General features: G+C 35.6%; 2 protein-coding genes across 55 annotated transcripts in view; both read left to right on the plus strand.

Annotated features, from left to right (window-relative positions):
- baz2ba (bromodomain adjacent to zinc finger domain, 2Ba) overlaps positions 1–7,592 on the plus strand; it is a 174,113-nt gene extending 166,521 nt beyond the window's left edge. For all 50 annotated transcript variants that reach the window (XM_021477029.3, XM_021477034.3, XM_021477030.3 and 47 more), the window contains 4 exons: positions 2,521–2,667; positions 4,670–4,968; positions 5,047–5,190; positions 6,225–7,592. In XM_021477029.3, coding sequence (XP_021332704.2) covers positions 2,521–2,667; positions 4,670–4,968; positions 5,047–5,190; positions 6,225–6,381 — 747 coding nt within the window. In that variant the 3' untranslated portion in view covers positions 6,382–7,592. The remainder of the gene's footprint in view (positions 1–2,520; positions 2,668–4,669; positions 4,969–5,046; positions 5,191–6,224) is intronic.
- Positions 7,593–9,717: 2,125 nt separating this feature from the next.
- The window catches only part of wdsub1 (WD repeat, sterile alpha motif and U-box domain containing 1), a 28,657-nt gene continuing 20,670 nt past the window's right edge, over positions 9,718–17,704 (plus strand). For 3 of the 5 annotated variants that reach the window (XR_012407448.1, XM_017356519.3, XM_073953362.1), the window contains exons 1-5: positions 9,718–9,764; positions 10,135–10,555; positions 14,162–14,349; positions 16,038–16,127; positions 16,384–16,477. Coding sequence is in view for 4 of the 5 variants with exons in the window: in XM_017356519.3 (XP_017212008.1) it covers positions 10,158–10,555; positions 14,162–14,349; positions 16,038–16,127; positions 16,384–16,477 (770 nt within the window). In the remaining variant the exon portion in view is untranslated. 5 annotated transcript variants of the gene reach the window in all.

The raw sequence follows: 17,704 nt of genomic DNA on the forward strand, positions 1-17,704 counted from the left end.
CATATAAAAAAAATTACGCTAGGAGGGTCAGCTCTAGAATTAAAAATTGACACTTGAAAGGTTTAAACAAAATGTAAAACATGAATTCATTATTCTGTGTCTGAACTACACAATATCAGGCAAAGGTTGGCTTCATGATGTGCTTGACATGCATATGATGACACTGGGAGTCAAAACACTAAAACCTGTTTCTTTATCTTTTAATGTGTGTATATGACACCCAATGTCTGGTGTGCTACATGACACCCTGACAGAAAGACTGGCTTGTTTTACTGTTATTTTTTAGTCCTCTGAAACAGGCTGTCACCTCTGTGATGTTGACCGGACTGAAAATCTTCTTTGCACAGCTTTCAAACAGAGAAATGAAAGACTCACAATAGTGTTTGTGCTACTTGATAGAATTATGTAATGGATGAGAGGTTTGTGGGGATGTTACAGCAGTACTGCTGCCTTTTTGATGTTCGTTTGACAAGACAGCAGGTACAAAAGACAGTCATGTATTACTGAAGTCTGTCACTAATTCTGCGCTCTTATTTAGTGCGTTTACATGCACTCTCTTAAGTCATTACATTTTTAAAAAATCCAATCGGAACTGGTAGTTGTTGTTTCTTTGCTCCACATTTTAAAACCATCAATGGTGTTCTAAAAAAAACTCATTTTTGTTTTTCAGTTATGGCTATTGATCTCTCATGACATTCTGTGCGTATGTTTTCCCAAATGAAATATAAATGTTGGGCATCACAGTGGTGCAGTGGGTAGCACAATCGCCTCACAAGTCCAAAGACATGTGCTATAGGTGAATTGGATAGGCTAAATTGTTTGTAGTGTATGAGTGTGTGTGAATGAGTGTATAGGTGTTTCCTAGTGATGGGTTGCGGGTGGAAGGGCATCCGCTGAGTAAAACATATGCTGGATAAGTTGGATTAATGAAGGGACTAATCCGAAAAGAAAATGAATGAACGAATGAAAATAAATGTTTAAATAAATCCATAATATCCAAATGAAGAAAATGACAACAAATATATATTTTTTTGTGTTCGTTACATTTTATTTATTATTATTTAGCAAAATATTTAAAATATGAATATTAGCAAAGTATTAACATAGTGTTTAATAGATTAAAACAAATCATTTTCACATATATACATATATAAGAATATTGACAGGGTGTTTTTTACACACAGAAGAGTAGAAAACATTATGGCCACCATTTGTTATCTGTGAATTACATCAAGACTTAACAGTGTCTTTCTTTCTCTAGTTCTTTGCTTAATTTTGTGCATGTAAACACACTTGATGAAAGCAACGATTTGGTCTAGAAGCTAACATGTAGTTTAATGTTTCTTTTCAGTGACTCAACAAGAATTTAGGAGTCGAAATGGCAAAATCTGACTTGTAACACAAAAATATTCTGTTGTTATATTATAAATCATATATTATAAATCAAATCAATATTCTAAATCAATTGTGATTGAATTGATTTAGCCTTAATTGGCACAATAACATGTAATGTTATGAAATATTTACATCTCACATGGTGAAAATGCGACTGTGGAACGCATTGAGGTCGGAAGTGGGACATTGAAATTGCCAGTTCTGACTGTGTCTGAGTCCCACACTCCAGTACAGCAGGTGGCGGTAAAATATTGTCAGCAATGTAGCATTAGCCAACATTTTTTTTTTTGTACCATACAAAAGATCTTTTATTTGATCTTTGATTTACTTTTATTTTGGTTCATCGACTCATCAGTTATTTACACATTATATTGGACATAGTATTTTTACTAGACTGAGTTTACCTGAGAATAATTAAGGTATTTCAGTGTCAGACAATATCCAGGAAAAAGTATGTCAATAAAAATGAAGGATCCACATTTCTAGAGAACATTTAAGTGATAAAGACTGAGTTACAAACATAAATGGTCTACAGGACCTGAAAGAAAACACCCGATTTACTTTAACCAATGCTTAAAGGCACAGTTCATCCTAAAATGTGCTCTTTCTTTACTTGTTCCCAACCTGTTTGAGTTTCTGTTCAACACAAATGAAGATTTTCTGAAGAATAAAACATTGAATTGTACAGTATGTGTTTTTCTTACTATGGAAGTCAATGGTTACAGATTTCCAACATTATTCAAATATCTTCATTTGTGTTCAACAGAAAAAACTCAAGGTTTGAGCATGAGCCAACTAAAGCAGCGCCTCAGAGCCACACTGATCTATTATGTCATAACCCTATAGTAATAACTGTTCAAAGGTGTTTGCTTTTTCCAAGGAAAGTTTGCATTTATACGCCATTTTAAACCCCTGAAACATTAGTTTAATTTGTTGATTTTACAGTCACACCAGTTCATTCTTATATTCTCAATATACTTTGAATTATTTCAGGGTATACGCTGTATAAATGGTTTAAGTTTAGGATGTTCGAGGTTTTATGCAACCTAATTTGGTTGTACAGACCTATCTCAGTGCCTCATCATATTTTCATTTTAAAATGATTTTTGTTGTTTGTGTTCTTAGTACTGTCAGATATGCCGAAAGGGTGATAATGAAGACCTGCTTCTGCTGTGTGACGGCTGTGATAAGGGCTGTCACACCTATTGCCACAAACCCAAGATAACCACCATTCCAGAGGGAGACTGGTACTGCCCCGACTGCATTTCCAAGGTAAACACCTCCAGTTCACAAGTGCCCGTTTTCTTTCAGAGCTGTGTCTCTGTAATATATATATATACAGTTGAAGTCAGAATTATTAGCCCTAAAAATCCTGTAACTTTTTTCTCCAATTTCTGTTTGACGAAAAGAAGATATTTGTTAACATATTTCTAAACATAATATTTTTAATAACTCAATTCTAATAACTGATTTATTTTTATCTTTTCCATATAATATATTACCAGATATTTTTCAAGATGCTAGTATTCAGCTTAAAGTGACATTTAAAGGCTTAACTAGGTTAATTAGGCAAGTTAGGGTATAATAAGTTAGGCAAATCATTGTATAACTACATTTTTTTTTCTGTAGAAAACAAATAGCTTAAGGGGGCTAATAATATTGACATTAAAATGTTTTTTTTTATTATAAAAACCATCATTCTAGCTGAAATAAAACAAAGACTTTCTCCAGAAGAATAAATATTATAAGAAATACTGTGTAAAAATCCTTTGCTTTGTTAAACATCATTTGGGAAATATTTTATTTGAAATTTGTGTTTGGATTGATCATATGAACCAGAGATTGTGAAATAGATCTCACCCATCAGATGTTAAAACCCCTAATAAAATGTAATAAATATTTGCTTATTATATAATCGTTACTGCCACTTTTGGTCAATTTAATTATTGCCAAATAAAAAAGTATTAAAATATAAAAAATTAATATGCACTTCTAATAATAAAAAATAATAATTCATGTTGAAATGATGAATCTAAATATTATAATTATTAATATAATAACATTTTTGTGGAAACAAAATAGTATGTTAATTAAAGAAATAATTAAAATAAATAAATTAATATTATAATTAATTAACACAGTGTTATTTAGTGGAAACCATTATGTTTTTTCCTTTAACTACTATCATTTCAATCATTTAAATTTAATAATCAGGAATATTTGGGGGAAATATTTAATTAAATAATAGAAACGCATTTATTTGTAATATTTTTTTAATCAGTATAGAAATCAATTCATCATTTAAATGAATGCATCACTGCTAAAAATAAATAAATAAATAAAAAAGTATTAAAGTATTACAAATTATTTTTAAAAATCTCAGTGACCCCAAACATTTCAGTTCACTAAGAAATATATAAACAACGTTTTGCTGCTCTCTCCATAAAGTGCATTAAATGTGTTTTAAAATGACAGTATAAATCAGGGGTCACCGATTCTGTTCCTGGAAAGCTGCCTGGTTGTTGCGAGATTGGATATGGTGGCGGCCGGAAGTAAATGAGATTTATTTATATTATTTATTAAATTTCCCAATAATTGTATTTTATTAACATCTACCCTCACCCTAAACCCAACCGTCACAGTAATGTAAAAACAGCAGTTGCACCGAGAATTATTTATTTTATCTATTAAATTACCCAATAAATTATGTTTTTTAATGTCTACCCCCACCCCAACCCTAAACCCAATTTCACAGTACTGTAAAAATATGTATTATTGTTATACAGTGTCATTAAAAAAATGCTGCTATATTAATGTATTAATGTGCATATCGCACTTCCGGTTGGCCGTGTATCAGATCTAGCCTTTACCGAGCGGCCTTCCTGCAGAATTGAGCTCCAACCTTGATCAAACACACCTGAACCAATTAATTAGTACCTGAAGCAGCACTTGATAATTACAGACAGCTGTGTTCATGGTCATGGTTGCAACTGAAATCTGCAGGAAGGTAAATCTCCAGGAATGGGATTGGTGTTTCCTGTTATAAACAGTAGTAGTGGCACTATAATCATTATTAAAATGTGTCGATTCATGTGTGTAAGTGACTGAAAGTGTCTGCAAGCGCTAATGAGCTCCTACTATTTAATCTAGCACTTGGAAACGGTGTTGTCTTTTGTGTTCACTGGTTGAATTCAGGTGTTATTGTGTTTATTTGTGCATGCTAATGTGTCATAAACAAGTTAGAAGTCTAAACCTCCCCTGTGTACCGTTTCAGGCAAGTGGTCAGTCACCAAAATCAAAATCGAAGACCCCGAATCGCACAGCACCAGCCAGCGGAGGGAAAAAGACAGCAGAAGCAGCCAAGAAAAGCAAGAAGCAGGCAGAAACGGGTGAAGAAGAGGAGGCTACCAGCAGCACCAACAGCACCCCAAAGAAAGCAACCGCCGCCTCCAGCCAGAACAAGAAGAACAGCGCATCCACCCCAAACCAGATGGCTCCCAAACCGGACAGTCCCGCCTGCGTGAAAAGAGCCAAAACAGCCCGGGACAACAACCGCGACCTGGGGCTGTGCAGGTGAGCGCTGCGCCCTCTCTGCTGGATGTGTGCTCGTGGACCTGCTGTGTGGTTTTAATGTGGTTTTGCGTTTCGCAGGATTCTGTTGGCTGAACTGGAACGTCATCAGGACGCCTGGCCTTTCCTCAATCCTGTAAACCTCAAGTCTGTCCCAGGGTACCGCAAAGTCATTAAAAAACCCATGGACTTCTCCACCATCCGGGAGAAACTCGTCAGCAGCCAGTAAGAGTTTTTTTTATGTTTGTTTGTCTTTTTCTGAAGAAAATTACTGAAATCTCTTCCTAAATTTTACTTAATTAATTGCTAGTTTTTGTATTTATTATTTCGAAAGTAGTTTTATTAGTAACTAAATTATGCACAAATATTTATCTTAATAATAATAACATAAATGCATGCTAAAGAAACATAAATGCTGCACATGTATCATACTGTGTTCTTATGAAATATAGGGATTATACTTTTTACATTACAAGTGATACTAAAATGTGTCCACCTAAAGCAATTGGAAAATAAATGTTTAATTAAACAAATACATAAATAAATAATATCCATATTAAGAAAATGACAACAAATAACTTTTTTTGTATTTATTATTGTTCATTTATAATTATTAGTAACTAAATTATACACAGAAATTTAATAATAATAATAAATACGATAAATATGACAAGTTATTATTTTTAAGTTATATCCCGAGTGCTGTTCAAAAGAGAACGAGCCCCCACATATAACCTACCAGTCCCACTGCACCCAACCCATGCTAAGATGGGATCAAACCGGTGATTCTTTGTATGGGAGTCAGTTGTTCTAACAAGGAGGCTAAAGACCATGGCCTCTAGCGTCTGTCGCTAGATCGCCTTTAGAGGTCAGAGGAGTGAGGTTTACCTGCATATTACTTCACTAGCTTTAGGGTTAGGGTTGGAGTGCTATGCCGGTAAACCTTAGTCCTCTGGCCTCTAAAGGTGCTTTAGTAACAGACGCTAGAGGCCATAGTCGTTGCTTGTTAGAGCAACCGAATCGAATTTAAAGATTTGCCAGTTTGATCCCAGCTCTGCATGGGTGGGGTGCAGTAGGACCAGTGGGTTACACCATGATGATTATTTTTTAGGATACTAGTAATTAGCTGGAAGTGCAATTGAACTATTCTAATTAATAATATTATTACAACTCATTTGGCCTTCAACTGTATATGTATTACGTTGAAATGAGCTGCAGATGTATAATCAACTGACTTGACCATTTGCTCTGTTCTTTAGGTATCAGAATTTAGAAACGTTCATCATCGACGTCAATCTGGTGTTCGACAACTGCGAGAAGTTCAACGAGGACAATTCGGACATCGGGCGCGCGGGACACAACATGAGGAAGTTCTTCGAGAAGAGGTGGACTGAGCTGCTCAAGCAGACTAACTGAGTCATTTCAACACATCAACACCCAAAGAGACACAAGACAGAGGGTGTCATGTGCAATAGCATTTCCTTCAGTAAAAGAGAGAGAGAGAGAGAAATCGCACTGAAATTTCAACCGTCAGAGCTGTATGTACTAAGGAGAAACGGAAAAAAAGAGAAAAAAAAATCCCTTTCCACTACTTGTAAATATCTTTTTATTTTCGGTTTTGTATTTTTACTTTATGGTTAATATTATAGTGAATGTATTTAATTTTTTTTAAATGATTATTTATGACTAAATAAAAAAGAAAGGTCCACTCTTCGTTTTCTATGAAAAGGAAGAAACAGCAAAAACTGCTTTAAATCTAATGGAATGTGTATTTGTTTTTTTGTTTTGGTGTTTTTTTTTTCCTCCTCTCCAAATATGAAAGCCAAGAAAAAAAAAGAAACTGTTTACACTGTTCTGTGCCATTTGGCATCAGAGTATTCAACCCTCTGAAAGTGAACTAACGGCATCACTGTATACACACACACACACACACACACAAACTCAAACACACATAAACAAGCAAACCGGAGGCACCCATGTGTACATACTGTCTATTAATGTCAATATATTGAGTCTCGTTTGGAATGATGGTGTACATATTGTTTCAGACATTGGATATCGTTTATGCCTTAGGACGATTGTAGCAATTAATTTTAGTCTTAAAGTGATTAATAATATACATTTATTGTTTGTACAGTATATACATATCCTCTACAAAACACTGTGGTCTCCTTAATCTTAGTAGTGCCTGCCCTTCAGAACAGGGTGTAGGGAAGAGAATTCGCTTTTCTTTCGTTTTTGTTTCTTTGTTCCCCCCCTTTTTTTTTTTGTAACGTTCTTGTTTTTCTTCTATAAAACACATCACGGCCTCCACTGTACGAAACTGTCGGAGTGTTTCTTCAGTATACCTGGCTCAGAGAGTCTCCTGCATTATATTGGTGGCCCACTGGAGGCAGCTAGAACAGAGTTTTTTTGTACCTGCGTCAGAGTACTTGAAGTTATTTTATTTAAAGATATCGTGGGAAACAAATGGTAGCGTTCTTTTTGTAGGAGCATTATTTTTCACTAGTGTGTGTGTGTGTGTGTGAGCGTGTGTGTGTGTGTATGTGAGAGTGCGAGCGTGTGTTTGTGCGAATGTGTGGGTGTTTGGCACGGACTTATTAAAAGGATGTTTTTAAATCCACAAAGTGTCGTATGTGTTTGTTTGTTCTTTTTGATGTTGGCACAATGGTTTTATTGTATGAATCTTGTTATTAGTAAATAATATATTTTCACCTTTACTCAACATTTAAATGGTTATTGGTGGTTTAATGGTTGGTATATGGTTTAAATAGTAACAATTTTTTTACCAATATTTAATTCACTATATAATATGTGTTTAATCTATGAGTGGACCGCAACAAATATTTAATAGTTATTATAGTTATTTAAATATATTTTATAAAATATGAACACAATACCCATGTTCATACTATTTTGATTGACGTATTTAACATTTAAATGTGTATAATAATAATAATAATAATGATTATGATGCTGATAATGCTGAAAGGTCCAAATAAATTGCTATTTTAAAGATTCTTATTTTTTCGTCATTCCATAAAAGAAGTCTGTAAAATAATTGACTTTTTCAGTGACCTTTACATATAAAATTTAAAATAAAACTAAGCTAAAATTATTTGTTCTAAATCAATTGACTAAATGTTAATATTACATTACAATTATTATATTACAATATTTCTGAATGTTTATATATATATATATATATATATATATATATATATATATATATATATGTGTGTGTGTGTGTGTGTGTGTGTGTGTGTGTGTGTGTGTGTGTGTGTGTATACGTACACTTTTTCTAATAAATGTAATTTATTTAAATATTTTGTAATTTACATTATTACACCTAATTATTAAACTATACCTAGTTATTAAACCTAATTTCATTGAAATATTTTTTTAAAAATGTATTTTATCATCTTATGCCATAGTTGCTAAGGACGAAATCATAATGAAAAGACTAAAACTTTACCTAAAATTAAAATGAAAAGAGAAAATGTACCAAATATATCTCATTTCTATCTAATAAGTATTTCAAAAAGTGCTGTTACACATACAATCAACTCTAGGATTTATAGAGAATGGTCTGAAAAAGAGAAAATGTCAGAGGAGAATGGCCAGACTGGTTCAAGCTGATAGAAAGGCAACAGTGACTCAAATAACCACCGTTACAACCGAAGCATGCAGAAAAGCTTCTCTGAATGCACAACACATCCAACCTTAAGGCAGATGGGCTACAGCAGCTGAAGACCACACCGGTTGCCATATTTTGTCAGCTAAGAACAGGAAATTGAGGCCACAATTGGCACAGGCTCACCAAAATTGGACAATAGAGGATTGGAAAAACGTTGCCTGGTCTGATGAGTCCTGACTTCTGCTGCGACATTCGGATGGTAGGGTCAGACTTTGGCGTCAACACTATGAAAGCATGGATCCGTCCTATCAATGGTATCAATGGTTCAGGCAGGTGGTGGTGGTGTAATGGTGTGGGGGATATTTTCTTGGCATATTTAGGCTCCATTAGTACCAAGCATTGTGTCAACACCACAGCCAACCTGAGAATTGTTGCTAACCATGCCCATCCCTTGATGACCACAGTCGTCTAATCACTACCTCCTGCAGGATAACGCACCATGTCATAAAGTGTGAATCCTCTCAGACTGATTTCCTGAACATGACACTAGCCCCTTTCACACATACAGACCTTTCCGGAAAATTACCGGCAATTTTCCGGAAAGGTTGTATGTGTGAACAGGTCCTTTTTGAATATACCGGTAAAGTCGTTCCGGAAATTTTCCGGATATTTACCGGTATCACTGTGTGAAAGGGGCTACTGAGACACTGTACTCAAATGGCCTCCACAGTCACCAGAGCTCCATCCAATAGATAATTTTTAGGATGTGGTGGAACGGGAGATTCGCATCATGGATGTGCAGCTGACAATCTACAGCAACTGCGTGATGCTCTCATGTCAATATGGGACAAAATTTCTGAGGAATGTTTCCAGTACCTTGTTGAATATGCCACGAAGGATTGCAGTTCTGAACTCAAAAGTGGGTCCAACCTGGTGATAGTAAGGTGTACCTAATAAAGTGTCCGGTTAGTGTATATTGTGATTTAGAATTATTACCATCTAATTTACTTAGTACAAATAAGTGCATATGGGTCGAATATGGGTCCACATTTAATAAGCAAATACACATTTTGTTAAACCGATACCAGAAAGCGCCACAGTAAACAAAACCACGTGGTCTATATGAAAGTCACGTGACATAACCGGGAAGTGTTCGCAAGAGGTACGTTGGCTTCAAACATTATTATATAACTTACACATTACATACAGTATATCTTACATTATAACGTCAACAACGGAAATACAATACACATATCTAGAAGTATCACTAGTTAAATAAACACGATAAACGGATAATTTTATTAAAATATATGTAATATTGTAATAAGGTATGACCCGAATTAGGTGTTATAACACAGCGTTTTTCACGGCGTCAATTTTAACTTGAGAATTAAGTTTGTAAAGTAACTAAAGGTAACAAAAAACGCGTCTAGGTTTATAGTCTGTTTAAGAAATACTAAGGTCAATTGCGAATTGTTGTGGTTTCCCACCCCGTTATGTGAGAGACTTCCTCTTCCTGCGTTTAATTAAAGGGAACAGACGAGGACACATCAACATGGTGTCTCTTATTTGCACTTTACAAAGTCACCGGGACGATGTAAATTGCGTCGCTTTCTCCGGCGACCTGCTGGCGACCTGCTCCGCGGACAAGAGCATCTGTGTTTACTCCAGCCGAGACTTCAGCGAGCTGCCCTTCTCCCCGCTGTCCGGACACGGCTACGGCGTCCACTGCTGCTGCTTCAGCGCCTGCGGACAGTACCTGGCCTCCTGCTCCACTGATGCCACGACGATGGTGTGGTCGATGGACACCGGGGAGATCGAGGCCGTCCTGGAGCATCCGGGCCGCAGTCCGGTGCGGGTGTGCGCCTTCTCCCCTGACTCCTCTCACCTGGTGTCCGGAGGCTCCGACGGCTCCATCGCGTTGTGGGATTTTACCTCCAGGACGTTGCGCAGGTACACTTCGTATGCTTATTTGTGATTTTTAAATAATCATATTAGTTAATAGTTAAAATAGATAAATGATTTGTAACTTTTTATTACTGCCTGGTATTAATTTTTATGTCTAAACTGCTTTGCTTTATTTTTAAATATTGCTGACATTACCTGTCAATGGCGACTCAGCGACCCAGTGACCGTCTTGCTGTTGCCTTACAGCAAGAAGGTCGCTGGTTCGATCCTCGGCTCAGTTGGCGTTTCTGTGTGGAGTTTTCATGTTCTCCCTGCGTTCACGTGGGTTTTCCCCACAGTCCAAAGACATGCGGTACAGGTGAATTGGGTAGGCTAAATTGTCCGTAGTGTATGAGTGTGTGTGTGTGTGCGTGTGAATGTGTGTGGATGTTTCCCAGAGATGGGTTGCGGCTGAAAGGGCATCCGCTACGTAAAAAATGTGCTGGATAAGTTGGCGGTTCATTCCGCTGTAGCGACCCCGCATTAATAAAGGGACTAAGCCGACAAGAAAATGAGTTATTAATTACCTGTCAATCATTTTTATTTCTATCTATGCCATATAGACAGATTCAGTTTTACTGTAATAAATCTGGAAAATAACAGATTTAATGCTTTAAAGCTGTTTTAAAACATGTCCTTTAGTTCAAGTCAGTTTAGTATTAATTCAGTTCAGATTCAGATTAGTTTTTGTCATGTGAAAATATTAGGACACCATATGAACACCTGTGTATTTTGTACCATTTGTGAATACAACGTGAATTTTTAATCTTAGTGTTAACAATTCTGAGAGATTAAAGTAATATGAACAGTTAAATCTAAGATATGTATGTTCTTAAACTAAGGAAATAAAGTAAAAACACCCTCACATTTATTCCGTCTTAAAAGGCTCAAATCACACGCAGGTGTATTACACCAGGTGCACATGATTAGTAGACTGTTACTCTGGGCCCGTTCTTCGTTCGTGGATTACTCAATTAGCTGGATTTGGGTATTGACAATCTGACACGATCCAGGATCATTTAGTTCTTCAAAACTCATCCAAGAGTTGTTGTCATAGCAACGATTGTGGTAGCTCAAACCTGCTCGAGAGCAAGCTTATTACATATAAAGGGGATTAGATCAGTGCATTTCAAGCAAAGGTAATACTGATAGTATGTACCGAATGCTGATATTTTCTTACAGTAGTAACCTGTAGATTATATACACTTAGGGAAAAATAGTAAAAAAAAAAAGTTTATATATATATATGTGTATATATATATATATATATATATATATATATATATATATATATATATATATATATATATATATATACACATTTATAATATTTAATATTAAATAATATTTAATATTAAATAATTGATAATATTTATGTTTATATACATATAAGTTAAAAAAAATATATAAATAAAACTTAGTAAATAAAAGTGCAACAACGGGGTGGTTCTCCCCTAGGGGATCAAAGAGAACATTTATTATAATGGATTTTTTTGATACAAATGCGTACTATTTAAAGGTACCAATCCAGCTTTAGTACAATTTCTGTAAAATAATAGACATGCTTAATATTCAACTGTTTTTTTTTGTTTGTTTGTTTTTATAAAGGAAAAATAACTTATGCAGTCATGCACATGTTTTAACAGCTAATATGCAGGTGATTTAATTATTTGCAAAAGTTGCTGACATCTTTACTGATATCAAAATGCTTTTTCATGCAAAATGAATTACATTGTTTTTATGCCGATTAAGAAACTAAAATAGGCCCAGGCTACTATAGTAAAGAAAATCTGATCTAAAATTTAAAACTAAATAAATAGCTAAATACTCTTGACACATGAAAGTACAGTATAAAGCCTGTAGCCCACAATAAAGGTGGAAAGTTATTATTTTATGTAATTTTGCTCACATGGATAATTAAATATTAATCAGATGATGTCATTAAGCTGCTGTGCTGTCAGCCAATAATTGCAATGCTGATTATGATTTTGAGGATCGATAGATCAGTCCTTCACACACGCAGCGATCTCAGATCAATTCATCCAGACATTTTAATCTGATTCGCGAACTTGTTTGAAAAACCAAATTAGCCAGAGATCAGTTTTCAAGATCAAAAGATCTAGGATCTGTCAAATCATCTTGGATCATTTAAGCAAGGTACAAAGAATGGACCCCAGGTCTGATCATCCCAGCAAGAGAGCAGACCCCAAGATGCTTAAAGAGATCTCCAAAAACCCTAAAATGCCATCACCGCACCTAGCTACTGTTAATGTGAAAGAGCTTGCCTCTACAATCAGAAAGAAACTGCACAAGTTTAGGGTTCCCATGAAATGGAAGTTAAGATTGTCCTTTTATTCCTTTATCGGGATGTACCTTTACTTGAAACAGTCCAGAAATTATCAAAAAAATATATATATATCCAGAGCGTTGCATGGCTTGTGAGGTGTGCAAGAAGGAAACCTTTGCTCTCTAAGGGAAACGTCAAGGCCAGACTGAAGTTTGCCAGAGAGAATGTTGACAAAGTCCAGAACTTCTGGAATAATGTTCTTTTGACAGATGAGTTCAAAATTGAATTATTTGGACACCAGAAAAGAATGCTTGGAGTAAACCAAGGACAGCGTTTCATTAAAAGTCATACCAACTGTGAATTATGGAGGTGGGCGTGTCATGGTTTGGAGCTGCTATTCTGTAGAGGGACTTGGTTAGATCACCATCATAGAATCCACCATGAATTCTACAATGTATCAGAGGGTGTTGAGGAACGCATGAGAAAAAAATGAGAGCTGAAGCAAAGCTGGACCATGCAACATGACAATGACCTAAAACAGGGGTGCCCAAACTCTGTCCTGGAGGGCCGGTGTCCTGCAAAGTTTAGCTACAACCCCAATCAGACACACCTGGGTTGGCTAATCAAGCTCTTACTAGGCTTTCTAGAAACATTCTTGCAGGTGTGTTAAGACAAATTGTAGCTAAAATCTGTAGGACACTGGAGTTGTGCACCCTGTTACCTAAACACACCTGACCTAAAACTTATCAGTTAAGGACTGGTTGATAACTGCTAAAATGGAGAGACCTGAAATGGCATAGTCAAAGCCCAGACGCTAATCCAATTAATATGCAGTGTGATGACTTTAAATGGGCTCTACATGCAAGAAACCCTTCAAACAACAGTGGGATGCTATTTCCTTAGACTGTTATTTCAGCTAAAGGACATAACAATAGCTTTTGGAGGTAGGGTGTCCCAACCTTTTCCTCAATTAGAATATGCATTTTATAGAATTACACATTAAGAACATCTTAAAGTCTTTTCTTCACTTTTAATTGTTGCTAATTGTTAATAGTTGCTTTAATCTCTCATTATTAAGATTAAATGTCCATATATTTAATTATTACAAAAAATACCCAGGTAATTTCACCATGTCCTAATTCTTTTCAAATGACTGTATACTGTATATTATAGAAACTGTAACTAAAATTAAATCATAAAATGTAAGATTAAAAACAAATTTAGACATTTGTTGAATAAGTACTCAAAAAGAGTTGAGTGTTGTTTTGCATGAAATGAGACTTCTTTCACTCTGATTGACATTTGTTGTGTTTGGTGGTGTTCAGGACCGGTGTGGTGAATGACACCAGTATAGTGGCCTGCTCTTTCACTCCCTGTGGTCAGATGTTCATCACCGGCTCCACATACGGTGACCTGCGTCTGTGGGACCTGAACATGAATCATCTTCATGCGGAGAAGAATGCCCATGACCTGGGGGTCTCCTGTGCTCAGTTTGCTCCTAAGATGATGAAGGGTAGGATTTTCTGGATTCTGATTCTGCCATTTGATTTCATCAACGCTGAAAATCTTTCTAAAAAATTCTTTTTTTTTTTTGAGTATCAAAAATTAAATCTGAAAGGGTTTCACACTCAAAGTTAATTGTGTATAATTCTGAAACCCATATGAACACAATAATGGGTTTTGTCCTGCTTCACATTTCACACTGCTTATAAATATATCAGAAGTTATTAAGTAATCCTGTATATTCACACATTACATTTTTAAACTGTTTGCTGATTTGCATACTGTATTTGTGATGTCGGTGATCTCTGATATGATAAACGCAGCCTGCAAGCTTTTTATATTACCAAATGTCATGAAGTGTTTATTAATGAATAATAGTCCATTATTTTAATATTTATTGAAATGTAAATGAACACATTTTTTTCATCACTATTTGACATTTTCTTTTCATAAACTCAAACACCTGTTTATTTAAGATACACAGCATTTCCGTAGCTAAAACGCATGCGAAAATGAGGTATGTAATTGTTATTTACATACTGCGTCATTTCACAACACACACATTTGGCACAAAAGCAATGAAAACTCCATTTTAGAGGGTAAAAAGCAGGGTTAACTTCTTAATTACAAGCGTGAAACATTCCTTTGCTGAAGGGTGAGTAAATGGCAGAACATTTATTTTTAAGTAAATAATTTCTTTATTTCTTTTATTGACTCCAATAATTTAACACTACAAAACCAGCCATTTTATTTATTTATTTACCTGTACATTTATTTTACAATTGTACAGTTTGTACCTGTACAATTTTATAGATACAAATTTATTTATTTTACCTGTACAATTTTAACATTACTAGTTTAACACTTTTACTCAAGTAATTTTATAAGGATGTACGTAAGTCGCATTGTTTTTCATATACTTCTGACTGCTGATTGGTTATTCATTTTGTAAATATGTAGTCATCTTAAATGGCTCAAACGTATGCTGCTGTTAAAAAGTTTGGTTTATGTATGTTTTATTCATTTGCATTACAAATGTATTGTTTATTCACCAGGTAAGCCTTTAACCTAAATCAATGCTAGTCTAGTTTGATCCTTGTTAAAATTAGATTCTTATTTAACATAAATGTTATTTGTTTCAAAAGAATCTTGAAAACGTATATAGACTACCTGACAAAAGTCTTGTCAATCCCAGTTCTAAAAGCCAACTACTAACTTGACTTCTTGTTGATCATTTGGAAAAGTGGCAGAAGGTAGATTTTTCCAGGTTGATGAATCATCTATTGAACTGCATCCCAATCATCACAAATACTGCAGCAGACCTATTGGAGCCTGCATGGATCCAAGATTCTCACAGAAATTAGTCAACTTTGGTGACCAAACTAGATCAATTCGAAGTCAAGTTATTATTTATTGTTCCTAAAACTTGGATAGATGACAAGACTTTTGTCAGGTACTGTATCTCTTCAATTACTCAGAAATATTAAGCAGCAATTTAATCTTTCTTGAGCATCAAATCAGCATATTATAATGAGTAAATTTAAACTTTCAGCATAAAAAGTCTCTTTCAGAATAAACTTATGACTTTGACCTGTAGCTTTGGCAGTCTGCAAAATCATTTCCACATGGCTTTCCCTTCTAAGGATGAATCATTTGTTAATAAAAGTTAAAGATGAACTCTCTGTCTGTCTTTACCAGGCACAGATGGCTGTGTTCAGTTTCGACTGGCCTCATGTGGACAGGACAGTCTGCTGAAGATATGGATTGTTTCTCTTTTGCCTTCTGCAGGTAGCATCACCTTATACCCTACCCACCTGTGTCTCCTTTTCTTTCTTTATCTTTGTTTGTAGCATGTTTGTGTGTGTTTGTGTGTTTGTGTGTTTGTGTGTGTGTGTGTGTGTGTGTGTGTGTGTGTGTGTGTGTGTGTGTGTGTGTGTGTGTGTGTGTGTGTGTGTGTGTGTGTGTGTGTGTGTGTGTGTGTGTGTGTGTGTGTGTGTGTGTGTGTGTGTGTGTGTGTGATTTAATGATGCATGCTGATCCACAGGCATTAAGATGCAGCTCGCTCACACTCTGACAGGACAGTCTGCTCCGGTTCTGTCCTGTGCTTACTCTCCTGATGGACAGATGCTGGTGTCTGGGTCAGTATTAAACACATGTACACTGCAGGAACTCTAAAGTAACATCATCTTTAAGTTAAAGTACCCAATTAATGCTATTTTTTTATTGGTTCCTAATTTAGTTTCAGATATCTCTTGCAATCCATTTAAAGAAATAAAAAAGAAAGTCATTGAATAATATACATTACACCTCTTTTCTCAGTGTTTGAAATGGTTTGTTCAATCTGTCAGCGAATTTAACTTCTGGGCAAAACTGAAATATCGCATCAAACATTTGTGAAGTAAGCATCACTTTCTGATTATACTGGTGCCACATATTAAAAGTAAACTGGAATTTGCTGCATTTGAAAAAGCCACTGTGGGTCTTCTTACTTGTATAATAAACTACATGTGCCTCAGAAAATAAAGATGAAACTAATTAACTTTTGGGAGCACAGACACTAAAGGCAGTTCTGGGAGGTAATAATGTTAAACCACTTTTTTTGATAATGGACTTTGGCTAAGAGATATTAGAATGACCAAAGTGAAGTTTATTTATAAACTCATTTCATGAGGATCACATGCTTATGATTGCTTGCAGCTGCCCCCGCTTTATTCAACTAATGATTTACCAATCAGACGATTCCTAAGCCACTATAAATACCCTAAGTTCCATATAACTGCCATCTTTGTTTTGAAGAATCTCCCCTTCCACCCCTACTCCTCCTCCTCCTTTCCTAGATGGGTGGCATGATGGCCCAGTGGTTAGCACTGTTGCCTCACAGCAAGAATGTCACTGGTTCTTGTCCTTACCAAGCCAGCCAACGTTTCTGTGCGGAGCTTACGCATTCTCCCCGGGCTCATGTGGGTTTCCCCCAGGTTTCCCGGTTTCCTCCCACCATCCAAAAACATTCAACTTAAGTTAATTGACTAATCCAAATCTGCACCATAGACATGTTCCTAGTAAGTAGTTATCTCTTAAGAGCAATCACTATCTGTTCATTAGCTAATACAGCAGGGGAGTTCTCGAGATCTACCTGAGCTCAAACTCCCCTCTTGCAAATGGGAGGGAGCCAGGGGCACGAGGATCTTATGAGCTCAGGGCTCTCTCCTGAACAGCTTGACAAACAAGCTTTATAATCAATCATCAGCTAAGTGTGATTTCTTGAAACAACAATTCAGATGTTTTGCAATGTGGTCGGTCCACTTGCTTATTCATTAATACCATCCCATACACTTGTTACAACATGATCTGTTAAAACAAAATAA

This window comes from Danio rerio, chromosome 6, assembly GCF_049306965.1.
Source record: "Danio rerio strain Tuebingen ecotype United States chromosome 6, GRCz12tu, whole genome shotgun sequence".
Lineage (NCBI taxonomy): Eukaryota > Metazoa > Chordata > Actinopteri > Cypriniformes > Danionidae > Danio > Danio rerio.